Raw genomic sequence first — 13,889 nt, forward strand, 5'->3', positions numbered from 1 at the left:
ACGTTGCTGATAACAAATTAATGGTACTTCCCAAGACTGGGACTAGGTCGCTTTCTCGGAATGAATGGTATCTTACCCGGCAACTGTGATAGCGATGCAGATTCTGCTAGTAAATTGCAGATTGTTGGTTGGTTAGTAGTTGTTCTTCTTTAAGAAGGTCCACAACATCTCGTCTTGATGGTGCTGTATTTTCTTCATCGAAGGTGGTAACATGGAAAGCATCATGGAGAAATATCACTAGGCAAGACTTCCTCTGCCCCATAAACCATGAAGAAGGGGGTGTAGTTGGTTGACCTATTTGGACATGTTCATAGATTCCAAAGTACAGAGGGAAATTCTTGTGCCCAACACCCAGCTGCCTTTTTAAGGTTTATGTATCCGGGGTTTGATATAACCTTGCAAAAAAATGAGGCCGTGGGTGCGTTTCACCTATTGTTGGACTGGGGGTGAGACACTGATGTCATATTAAGCCTGACACCCATCCTAAGGCAGTATTCCTCCAAATCTCCTTGTGATAAGTTGTTTCAGTGGTCAGTTATAATACTATGCAGAATGCCATACCTCACGACTATGCCTTTGAAGAATTTGGTAGCAGTAGCTCCGTCTACCTTGACTATGGGTTTTACTTCTACCCACTTTGTCAATTTGTGTACTTCCATAAGCAAATGTGTGTAGTTACTCGGAGTTGTTGCAAAAAAAAAATCGATAAAGGGAATATATTAATATCAAGAAGATTACACCCAGCCTCTGCAACAACGCACCACCCTAATGGCACTACGGATGCACATAGCCAAAAAACAAGAAAAGAAAACTAAGAAATAAAAGACTACAGTATCTCGGGCCTAACAACAGCAATACATCCACCGCCAAGACAACACCTGAATTACAGACCAGTCCCCGCTCTCAAAACAAATGCCTCCACCAAGGACATAGTTGTTGCAAATGGTCCAACCATATCAAGCCCCTAAGCCGGCAAATGGCCAAGTTATGGGGATTGTTTTCATCTCTGTAGCCAGAACGTGATGTTGGTTTGAGTACTGCTGACAACCAACAAAACTTCCATACATAATTTAAAACTGCAAGCCTCATCATTTGAAGAAATGGAAGAAAATCATTAGAATCCTATTTAGCTATAAATTTTGTACTTCCTTCATCCCACCAAAAATATCTTAACTATTTAGCTATAAATTTTGTACTTCCTTCATCCCACCAAAAATATCTTAACTTTGTCAAATTTTGGATGTATCTAGACATGATCTAGTAGGTAGATACATCTAAATTTTGATAAACTTGACACTTTTAGTGGGACAGAAAGTAGCAGAAACAAAATAAGATTTGTTCGTGACCGTGAGAGCACATGAGACGGCCGCTCGCTGTTTCTCCCCATACGTGTGGATACCTTTGATACTTTCCGCACCTACATGTGAATACATATGGCACATACGTGTCTAATAATAATCTCGTGACCTAAATCCTAAGTGTGATATTTTTTAATATTACCTTCGTCTAAACTAGGTGTCTTAGTTTTATCTAGGTACGAATGTATCTAGACATATCTTAGTTATACATCTGTATCTAGAAAAAGTTGAGATGTCTATTTTCAGACTGATGGAGTCGATTTTTTTTCCCTAGAATAGCATGCCCCATTCCCCTATAGGCAGGTACACGGGATAGGGTGGGATTGCATCGAATGTCTCCCTATGAGATTTTGGTGAAAAGAGGTACCGTATTCTTCACAGTTAGGCTCTCCACAACGTTGCACATTTTCGGTGCCCAAACAACTTTTCAGACTTTGGGCATCGGTGCCCTACGCGCTGCCAATCGGTGCCCCAATTTATTTTAAGGGAATCGAATCATCTAGTTGCTCATTCTTTCTAATATTTTAGATAGAAAAAATGCCCAAACTCAGCTGCGGATAGAATACTATTATTTTCCTGCTCACCCGCAGCAAACCTTGCTCTATTCATCTCCTTTCTCAGTCCACAGGTATACTGATGGTTAGCTGAATAGATTCTTTATCAAATGTGGGCTCACTTCCTTTCTGACAAACGATGCTCTACGTTGTGAGCTTGGTGCCTCAAAACTTTTATTTGGGATCGGTGGTGACGTGTTAGCTTTTTCAGCAATTGGGCACCGGCTACATTGTGGAAGGCCTTAGTGCTTCCCCTTCTCTGTTGAGCTTAGCACGCTGTGATAGAATAACCAAACTTAGTTAAGTGAATATCACTAGAGAACTTACGGAGTACATACCAAAACCAACAAGTGAGTGAATAAATATACGAAGAAAGATACCTCGAGTATTTCGCCTAAAGTTTTCAGTCCTTCAGCTCGAGCTCTCAATTCCTCGCTCCCGACAAAGCTATCTTGAAGCACCTAATATTGGTAGTATATTTAAATTAATCCAGTGCCACGACTTGATATAATTTGTAAGATGAATACAAAAGTATATGTGCTAAGAATAGTGTGGGGTAGTTAAGACATGAGGACAGACCATCTGGCAGACATGTGACAGGGTTTCCTCTATATCAACAACATTAAGCTTCCATAAGGAATCGGCCATAGCACTTATATAACTCTGCATGTAAGATTCAAGTTCATATTCGGTGAAATTACATTTCGGATTGAGATGATCCTTTAAGCTTTCCTGCAACTGCGTAAGAGATATTCCACCTGCAGAACAAAGGAAAATCTTAGACAAAGTACAAACATATAATTCCATCATCAACATTTCATATATCGAAACAAACGTTGCTATTCAAGAATGTAAATACTAAGTACTCCCTCTAACAAAGGTTTGAAATAGCACGCAATTTTTCGCTAATAGCACGCTATAGCATATTTTGATAGTTCACGCTAAATTTTAATAATTTTGCTCGCTATGACGCTATTTGCGAAATAGCATGTTATATCGCGCTAAAACATCATAGTGTTAGCTCGCTTGTTTTTACAGCCTATTGATATAAGGGTTTGAATTTTCCTCGTTAAGAAAAAAAGAAATTTCATTTTGTATGTTGTGGTCAATCTATCGATTCCTCTTCTGAATCGAAAGATAATATCAGTAATACTGATAATTCTTAATAAATAATTTATACAATATTGTTGCCCCGTGAAATATTGATGTTAGACTTCTAAAAAATTGGAGGAACTATTTTTTGTATGTGATTATGTATGTATGAATCTGTCACTTTTGGACCGGAATCTTTTATTTTTAGAATCTGGTGTTTTTTCCAAAACCTAATTTAGAATATAGCACACTATTATCACCATATAGCGTGCATAGCATTTGGAGGATGCCGCCTCTATTTCTTTTAGCATGCTATTTTATACCTTGCCTCTAACTGCAAATAACTGATTCTGGTTTAGATATATCTGAACGTATTATTTATCTATTTCCGAACAGAGGGAACAGTAAAGAAGAAAGTCCACTTCTCGTCTTCAAACTCTTCACGAAGTTTAGTTTTTGTCCTAAATTTTCTTTTTTAATTTAGAACGAACCTTGAACTCTCTGAATAGTTCACTTTTAGTCCTTTTATAGTTGAGTTGAGAAAATCGCTAACATGGAAAAAAAACGGTGAACCAACCGAAAGAAGAAACTGTCGAATTAGTTTTCAACCAGACCAAGCCCAAGCTAGCTGGGATGTTGAACCCAACATTCTACGTCAAAAAATTGAAACCATTGTACTCTCTCTCTCTCTCTATTTGTCTATCTCTGTCAATTCACGTGAAGCATTACGTCATGAAGGCATGCATAGTTTGCCTATCAGCATCGTTCTGCCTATCTGACCTTGCATTGTTGCCTTGAGTTTTTTTTCCACCAGCAGATGTTTGACTGGCTCAATCAGGATAAGGACTTAAAGCAAATGATTTTGAGAGTTTAAGGTTTATTTTGATGCAAACGAAATTTCTAGGATCGAAAGTGAACTTCCACTAGAATTCAAACACCAAAATTGGACTTTCTTCAATAATAAAAACAAGTTTTACCTGCTACAGCTTTCGTTTGCGATTTAATAAAATGACCTTTGTTTCTGAACCATTCAGCTACAAATGGAGCCCCCAAAAGGTCAGCTTTCTTTCCAAGCTCCTTCGCAGCTTGTCTTGAATACATGTAGCCCATAGTACTCAGCATTTCAAACCCATACGCTGAAGGACAATCAAAATAAGAAAATAGCATTGAATTAATCAAATTCAGGTTTAAGAAAATAAAGAACAAAGAGAAAGTCGGCGAAGTTTGGTTGATATAGGGAATGCACAAGGAAAAATTCGGCCAAACGGTTTGAGAGCTAATGGGTTTGAGTAAAAGAAGAAACGGTGATCGGTAGTGAGAAAAATGAACGAAAAATAGAGAGAAAAGTTGGCAAGTGTGGAAATTTTTTGTAAAAAATAACTACATAGAGTGATGAGAGGATTGTCATCAATACAGGATGCACACCTGCATCAGAAAGTCTGGACACCCCCGCCTCAGCAAATTGGATAAATTCCTCTTTGTTTCCTTGAACATAAATGGTCAACCTATTCTTCAGTTTCTCCGCGAGTTTCTCCTGCCTTTCCTTTTGTATAGTCTTCTGTAGCTGTTAAGAGTTTAAATAACGACAGTATGAAGAGTATGGTATCACTTAGTAATTTACAAAAAAAAATCAAGAACCCGCAGGAGATCTGCGTGCTATTGTATTAAGCTTGAGAAGAGGCGGCGGCAGCAACCCCATCCCCGGAGGAAGAGTCGGCAATAGCAGGCGCGTCGGCGACGGCGTCAAAGCATCGGCGGCATCGGCATCTGCATCGGCGTCGGACCAGACAGACCGGGCAGAGCACGACGAGGTTGTCGTGCTCAACGGGCCTACGTCGACTCAGGATGCGCCGTCGGCTTGGCCGAACCCCTTCTTCTAACTTATGTTCAAATTGCACCACCAGTCTGTAATATGATCGCGCGTTCAGTACTTTGATCGCGACAAGTTCAGCGGGAACAATCTCTTTTGAATGTGAACTATTTGAACTTATGTTTGGGGGTGGTTTTGGGGGACGTGGCTGGGAAGCCACGTCCCCCAAACGCGGACGAAAAAAAAAGCGTCCCCCAAACGCTCAATCCAGCGCCCTCTTGGGGACATGGCTTGGGATTCTCTAAAGCCCCCCCCCCCCCCCCCCTCCCCTCAGTCCGGTTGTAATACAAGTCGGGACTAAAAGGTTCTCCACGTGGACTGCGGACGCGCGCCGGTGAAAGTATAGAGATGGTAAACCTAGAGGGGGGTGAATAGGTTTCTACAGATTTTAATCCTTTCTTTGCAATATTAGGCTTTGCGGAATATAAAGGTGAGCCTAATGCAAACTAGATGAAGCAACCTATATGAAGATACAACTATCTCGAGCAAGAAGGCTCTCTCAGGCAGTTTAAATCACAAGTAAGGAGTTCGGTTAGAGATAACCGATAGCACACGGAGACGAGGATGTATTCCCGTGTTCCCTTGCTTTGCAACAAGGTACGTCACGTTTGGAGGGGTGGAGGTCCCACGAAGGATTCCCCACGCCACGAAGGCTCACCCTATTCTTCGGAGCCTATCCCACGAAGGAATAGCTCACTCACTTGTGGTAGACTTTGAGGTAGCCTCCAAACCTTCACAATCTTGCCCGGAGCAAATCCACAGCCCGGATGCTTCCGGACTCCTCTTGCCCACCTAGGGTTTCCAAGGAACCCTAGGAAGCAAGCTTCTCGATGAATACAAGGGGGAATGAGATTTGGCTTGGTAGAACAGTAGATCGGGTCCTCCTCTAGTGATTCCCCGGAGGGATTTGAGTTTGGGTGGAGGAGGAGGGAGATCGGAGGCTTTTGGTGTTTCTAATAATGGAGTAAGAGAGAGAGAGCTCAAGAACAGCTTGTAGTATGTTGCCTAACCCTTCCAAGGTAGGAGAAGGGGTATATATAGTGTTCTTCAAAATCTGGCCGTTGTAACTTGCCACCTTAGCATTTTCCTCGACAAACCCGGTTGACCGGACCACAGACCGGACAGCCCGGTCGTGAGGCCGGTCAGACCGGATCAGCGACTGGATCGCCTTTGCGTCGTCCTGGCGCTCCTTCGGTTGGTGGCCGGTTGGCGCCCGGTTGGCGCCCGGTCGACCGGATGGAGCACCGGACCCGCCGGTCAGTGGCCCGGTTGACCGGGCGGCAACCGGATCTGCTGGCTCTTCGTTTGAAGCCCGGTTGGCGCCCGGTTGACCGGCCAGCACGCCGGACTGGCCGGTTGCTGGCCCGGTTGGACCGGGCTGCAGACCGGATTTCTCCTGTAGACCCTTTTTGATTGTTGTCGAAGTGGGGGGTCTCCTTTAGCCTTCTTGTTCCTTTGATACACTATTTACGCCTCATTGCCTCATACCTGAGATTATCCTTATAAACATATTAGGCCAAATACTTTAGCACGGTGTCATCGTTACCAAAATAATGGATAAGGGTAAAATACCCTTACAATCTCCCCCTTTTTGGTATACGATGACAAACCGAGCTAGAGTCACAAATAGATATTATGATAAGCTCTAAACCTTGATTCCATATAAGATATTACGACAGCTCCCCCATAATGTGTGCACTTGGAGAATTTGCGTTTGAATGCAAAGTGCACCATTTGTGAAACATGAGAAGCTCCCCCAATATCTTTAGGAAACAAGCATGGTATGGAGATGTGCATATCAAGATATATAAGCATAGCACACATAATCATCCTAACATAGAGTAGCACACATAATAGTCGTCCATACACATCCATACACGAATTATTGGAGATAGCAAATGGTTCTTGAAAAACTCAAAGTAAACAAGCACAAGCCATATAAAATCCAAATAAAGCAACTCCCATGGCTTGTGGCAATCAAAGAACCCCGTGGTCCTAGACTCTACTCTCTTCTCCCCCTTTGGCATCGGAACACCAAAAAGGCGAAGAAAAGAGGAGAGATGTTATCGCACCCATCAGTAGTGACCAAGCCCCATGGAGGAGGAGCTCTCGCCAGCATCGCGTCCAGCCGCATCACTCTCATCGTCATCAACATCATCATCAGCAGGAGTGGGAGCACGAGCAGTCCTAGGAGGGATAGCACCATGAGCGTACACGGAGAAGTCGAAGTTCTGGATCATCTCATCGGTAAGAGGAGGCATCTCCCACTGGGGTGCTACCACAGGCTCCATCTCAGGTCCAGGAGGAGGAACAGGGTGGTTCCTTGAGGCCATGAACTCAGTCTGGTGCCTCCGTGTCTCCTGAGTCATAGTGAGGGTCTGATGTGCAACATCATTGCTGTTCTTGCACATTTGCCACATGCTGGAGAAGAAGCGAGCGGCCCCATGCTGGGAGCACCGAGAGTGACTGGAGCTAGCATCATGATCATGGTGTGCCTTGGAACGGCGCTCAGTGGTGGGCATCATGGAGGGAACATCTGGACGAGTGGCCTCCTGAATGGGGAACCTGAATGGGTCCATGATGACTCTTTCACCAAGAACGTTTTGAGGAGCGGGAACAATGTAGTTGATGAGCCGCTGAACATACTGAGCGTAGTTGGGAGTCATGCGGTCCATAATTGCTCTCTTCAGTTCACAGTAGATAAGATCACAACCATCAATCTTCCTTACCCTGTCAGGATGACAATAGTACATCAAGTTGAGGTGATAGTTCCGGACTTCACTGGAGTCGCCAGACTTGCTGATGAGGCTCTCACGGAACATCTTGGCAAGTACAAGATAGGAGTAGTACATCCCAGAGATAGTGGGAGGTCCAGGCGTAGGGTTCGCATGATAGCAGAAGGAGATGTCACCCTTAGTAAGCTTGGACCGTGAATGAATCTTGTACCCTGGAACACTGTCATCACCACAACCCATGGCTGCACGGAACTGAGAGTAGGAGCATGAGTACTTCTCCTTGCCGGTCATCCAGGTGAGGGTGCGGTCCGCATCATCATGGAAGAAGACGGTGCAGTGAAACTGACGGACAAGGAGGGGACAAAAGGTAGGATCGTCTTGGGTATCATCAGGCTTGAGGCACACAAGGTCATACAATCCCATACCCTTCAAGGTTTGAACCACAAAGCGGTACTTTGTGGCGTCATGCAAGGCAAGCTCGTCAGGATTGATGGCCTTGGGTGATACAATATTACCATGCTTCATAAACTCATGAGAATCATAGTAACCATCCCAGAGGGCTGCTTGTGTCTTGGTCCAGAAGGCCTTGTCCCCACGAGTGTAAGTTGGTTTCTCAAAGCGATACGGATTCACTGTCCTCCATTCCTGCCACTCAACACGGTTTGCATTCCCAACATTGATAGTTGGTACTATCTCATCATCCTCTTGGGCGACATGCTTATCCTTTTTCTTGCCGCCAACAGACTTGGATCTACCCCGAGCTGAGCTGCCAATGTCAGTACCTTGATGAGCTTGAGGGGGTGCACGACTACTAGAACGGCGGGGAGGATCAGCAGTCCTTCCTCTCTTGGCAACATTGCCACGGTGTGGCTCACCACTCCAACTACCTGTGAATGAGAAAATAGAGCAAGGATAGCAGTGGGGTAAGTGTACATGTCATCAGTAAGAGGGAAGCCAAAAGAGCATAGCATATATCCAAGTGTAGTGATGAGATTGTGCGAAAACTGGGCAAGCCGGCGCATAGGCCGGTCCAACCGGGCAGCAGACCGGACAATCCGGTTGGCGCCCGGTTGACCGGGCCGTACGCCGGGCCGGCCGGTTGAGCGGCCGGTCGACCGGGCTGGTAACCGGATTTGTCGAGGTGTGAAGTTTTGCCCAGATTTTCTACCACAAATTCATGCAAAAACTCATAAACTTGAATATAGACTATAGCAATATAGTGGAGTAAGTGCATTGTGGTGTGAGACACTCTAAAGGCATGAGGACTTACATACCCTAACCCTAACCCTAATTTTTCTCAACTTTCCTCAACATGTGGCAATGGGAGAGGGAAAGCAAGAAGGAAAGGGAATGGAAGGGAGATTTACCCGATGACATTGTCCTTGTTGCCTAAGTGAGCAAGAAGAACACGTGAAGAGGGCTTGAGGGCCAAATCCCCAAGATCTCCCAAACGAGCTTGAGAAGGACCAAATCCTTCGGTGAAGAAGCTTGAGAGATCCCGATCTACGGTTGGGTGTAGTTTGGGGAGAAACTAGTGGTGGGAAGGACCTAGGCTGTGGTGGAGATGGTCAGGGCGCCGGCCATGGAGTGTGGAGGTTGGGGAACAATGGGGAAGATGACCCCAAGGGGTATCCCTTCCCCAATATATAGTAGGCTGTGCGGCCGGTCAGGCATCCGGTCGACCGGACCTGGCGCCGGCTGACCCGGCCCAGACCCCGGTTGGCGCCCGGTCAACCGGACCATCCGGTCAGGGACCCGGTCCAACCGGGCCAGGGACCGGCCAACCCAGAGTTGTCTAATTTTGCTTCGTTTTTGCCCCTATGCTTTGTGTAAATGTGTGTGTGAGTGCTCAAATGATGACATGTACATATAGATAGATAGATAGATGATGATGAGATGAGCATAGACATGGGGTTGGAAACACAAAGTTCTCTAGGCATACCCATTGGAGAGAAAATCCAAACAAGATGTGAATAGCAACAATGGGCATGATTTGAAGTATATATCAAGAATCATAAGTCATTTTGGAAATGATGTTCGCAATAAGATCATTTGGCCTTATATAGTCAAATCAAGTTGTAATGAAGGCTCAATGAGGGGCGGGAGATTACTCCCCCTATGTGAAAGCGCAAATGTCATGTGACCGCGAAGAGACATGCTTGGGTCCATATAATGACATTGGGTCTATTTATGTTGCACACATAGGTATGCATCATACCAAGATATGGTAGGATGACTATCCCCATATGTGCTATGCCTCTAAGCTAGATAGCAAGATAAATGCAAGAATATAGTGCAAGAAGTTAATCAATCCAAGTTTTTAGGATCAAGAATACCAAGTTCTCCTCTCAAGTTAACAAAGCGGGCTTCATCCAAAGGCTTAGTGAAAATGTCCGCCAATTGGTAGGTTGTTCCCACATGAGTGAGATCAGTATCCTTATTGGCAACATGATCACGTAGGAAGTGATGGCGAATGTCAATATGTTTGGTGCGACAATGTTGAACCAGGTTATTGGCGATCTTTATTGCACTTTCATTGTCACAAAGAAGAGGCACCGTACCAAGAGACACACCATAGTCTTTCAAGGTTTGCTTCATCCATAATAATTGAGTGCAACAAGATGCCGCGGATATGTATTCGGCTTCGGCGGTGGATAGGGCGGTGGATTTTTGTTTCTTGGATGACCAACTCACCAATGACCGGCCAATAAATTGGCAAGCCCCGGAGGTAGACTTCCGATCAACCTTATCACCGGCCCAATCGGAATCCGAATAGCCAATGAGTTCAAAGGTTGACCCCTTTGGATACCATAGCCCGAGAGTAGGAGTGAGAACAAGGTATCTTATTATCCGTTTGACCGCCACTAAATGGCTCTCCTTGGGAGCGGATTGAAAACGAGCACACATCCCTACACTTAGCATGATATCCGGCCTAGAGGCACAAAGGTAGAGCAAGGATCCTATCATGGAGCGGTATACCTTTATGTCCACATCCTTCTCACCGTCACATGAACCAAGTTGCCCCTTTACGGGCATGGGTGTCTTCATTGGACTCGCATTGGTCATGTTGAATTTCTTGACCATGTCCCTCACATACTTTTCTTGAGAGATGAAGGTGCCTTTTGCAAGTTGCCTCACTTGGAAGCCTAGAAAGAACTTCAACTCTCCCATCATGGACATCTCAAATTTCCTAGTCATCAATAGCTCAAAAGCTTTGTTATGATTGGGGTTAGTTCCACCAAAGATAATATCATCAACATATATTTGACATATAAAGAGGCCACCCCCTTTAACCCGCTTGGTGAAAAGGGTGGAATCGACCGTACCCATGCAAAACCCATCATGTAGTAAGAAATCCCTAAGGAACTCATACCAAGCACGTGGAGCTTGCTTGAGACCGTAGAGTGCCTTATGGAGTAAATACACGTGGTTGGGTCGGCATGGGTCTTCGAAACCCGGGGGTTGAGCCACATATGCGGTTTCTTTTAGGGGACCATTCAAAAATGCACTTTTCACATCCATTTGGTATAATTTAAAATTGTGGAAAGATGCAAATGCAAGCAAAAGACGAATAGCTTCAAGACGGGCTACCGGCGCAAAGGTATCCTCAAAATCCATACCTTCTATTTGAGCAAACCCTTGCGCCACTAACCTTGCTTTGCTTCGTATGACAATGCCATTCTCATCTTGCTTGTTCTTGAATACCCATTTGGTCCCAATGACATTGATGCGATGATCCTTGGGTCTCTCCACTAGAGACCATACTTCATTACGAGTGAAACACTCCAATTCTTCTTGCATGGCAATTACCCAATCCGGATCGACCAAGGCTTCATGTACCTTAAGTGGTTCAAAACTAGACACAAAAGCATGATGTTGACAATAAGTGATAAGTAATGCATGGTGTCTACGAGTTACCACTCCTCTTGAGATGCTACCAAGGACTTGATCCACTTTCATGTCACTTGCCCTTGTAGCGGCCTTGATCTTCCGAACGGTCCCTTCATGATCAATGAATTCATCTCTTGCTAGTACTTGATCATGAGGAACCACTTGAGCTTGATCATGAGTTGAGGATGTTTCTTGATCATCATCATCATGGTCTTGTGATGACCCACAAGTATAGGGGGTGTATCGTAGTATTTTCGATAAGTAAGAATGTCGATCCCAACGAGGAGCGGAAGGTGTTGACAAGTAGTTTCGATGAAGGATTCACTGTAAATGCTCACAGACAAGTATTCAGGGAGTTTTGATGTAACAGTTGAATAAAGTACGAGTAAGTAAAGTGCGAGAGTATCAATTGCAGCGAGTGGCCCAATCCTTTTTAGCACAAAGGACAAGCTGGTTTGTTTACTTATAATGACCAAACGTTCTCGAGGACACACAGGATTTTAGTCTAGTGCTTTCGCTACATAAGGCTAAATAATCTTCATTGTTATGATAAGTGTTGTGTGGGTGAACCTATGCTAATGTACCGCCCTTCCTAGGACTAATACATACTTGTGATTATACCCCTTGCAAGCATCCGCAACTACAAGAAAGTAATTAAGAATAAATCTAACCACAGCCTTAAACTCTGAGATCCTGCGATCCCTCCTGCATCGATATACCAACGGGGGTTTAGGTTTCTGTCACTCCGGCAACCCCGCAATTGGCAAACGAATACAAGATGCATTCCCCTAGGCCCATAAATGGTGAAGTGTCATGTAGTCGACGTTCACATGACACCACTAGAAGAATAACACCACAACTTAAATATCATACCATTGAATATTACTCAACCATAGTTCACTACTAACATTTAGACTTCACCCATGTCCTCAAGAACTAAACGAACTACTCACAAGACATCATATGGAACATGATTAGAGGTGATATGATGATGAATAACAATCTGAACATAAACTTGGTTCAATGGTTTCACTCAATAGCATCAACAACAAGTAGAGATCGATACCGGGAGAGTTTCCCCTATCAAACAATCAAGATCAAACCCAAATTGCTATGGCGGTGACGGTGTCCAGCGGTGGAGACGGCGGTGATGATGGTGGAGATGATGATGATGGTGATGGAGATGATGTCCAGCTCGATGACGGTGACGATGGCGTCGATTTCCCCTCCCGGAGGAATTTCCCCGGATTCCTGCCCGCCGGAGAGCTCTGTTCTCTCTGGTGTTCTCCGCCCCGCAGAGGCGGCTGTAACTCTTCGCGAGGTACCCTCTGTGGCTTAGGTTTTCGGGACGAAGGATTTCGCGAAGAAAAGGAGGCGAAAGGGGCTGTGGGCCCCCCACACTACATGGCAGCGCGGCCAGGCCATGGGCCACGCCGCCCTAGGGTGTGGGCCCACCCTGGGTCCTCCTGGCTCCTCCTTCTGGCTTCCTTCGTCATCTTGAAAAATAGGATTTTTGGTATAATTTCCTTCCACAGTTGATCTTCCGAAATATTGCGTTCTGACGGTGCTTTTTTCCAGCAGAATCCTGGCTCCGGTGCTTGATCCTCCAATAATGATGAAACATGCAAAATAGATGAAATAACATAAGTATTGTGTCCCAATATGAAATATATCAATGAATAACAGCAAATTATGATATAAAATAGTGATGCAAATTGGACGTATCAACTCCCCCCAAGCTTAGACTTCGCTTGTCCCCAAGCGAAACTGAGCTCGATAAATAGGACCACATGTTTATGGAGTGAAGAGTCGATAAATAAAATACGGACAAGAAGCATCATATTCATTCGCACAAGACATTATAGTAGTCAACTTCCTCATATAACTCAACTTGAAACAAGTATAAGGTAATCACAAGTAAAGGTGCATAAGAAATCATAATTGGTGATGGCAAACTTCGTTCTTGGTCAGAGAACAATTAACAGATTATACTTATCTCATTGAGCAGCGCTCTCATGTTAAAGTTTATAAGGCACAACTTGCATACTCAATCATAATGGTCTTTTCATGATCATTGATAACTTGCAAAGCTATATTCATTCAGATAAAACTTGTACTAAACAAGGAAGAATAAAAGACATGATGAAGCAAATCACAATATAATGGTTTGATCACAACTACTCAAATGCTTGCTTGAGATGGAGGGAAATAGGTTTACTGACTCAACATAAAGTAAAAGACAGGCCCTTCGCAGAGGGAAGCAGGGATTAAATCATGTGCTAGAGCTTTTTCAGTTTTGCAATCATATAAAGAGAATAAAAGTAACATCTTGAGGGGTGTTTGTTGTTGTCAACGACTGGTAGCGGGTACTCTAACCCCCTTGCCAGAC

At 44.4% G+C, this 13,889-nt stretch overlaps 1 protein-coding gene across 1 annotated transcript; it reads right to left on the minus strand.

The window, feature by feature from the left end:
* Window positions 1–2,137: 2,137 nt before the first annotated feature.
* Window positions 2,138–7,017, minus strand: LOC127304164 (chaperone protein dnaJ 10-like). Its single transcript, XM_051334864.1, has 6 exons — window positions 6,961–7,017; window positions 4,430–4,568; window positions 3,982–4,140; window positions 2,492–2,670; window positions 2,293–2,373; window positions 2,138–2,188 (listed from the first exon to the last, which is right to left on the minus strand). The coding sequence occupies exons 1-6, from the start codon at window positions 7,015–7,017 to the stop codon at window positions 2,138–2,140; spliced, it is 666 nt and encodes a 221-aa protein (XP_051190824.1).
* Between the last annotated feature and the right edge of the window lie 6,872 nt (window positions 7,018–13,889).

The sequence above is a fragment of the Lolium perenne genome, chromosome 5 (assembly GCF_019359855.2).
Source record: "Lolium perenne isolate Kyuss_39 chromosome 5, Kyuss_2.0, whole genome shotgun sequence".
Taxonomy (NCBI): domain Eukaryota; kingdom Viridiplantae; phylum Streptophyta; class Magnoliopsida; order Poales; family Poaceae; genus Lolium; species Lolium perenne.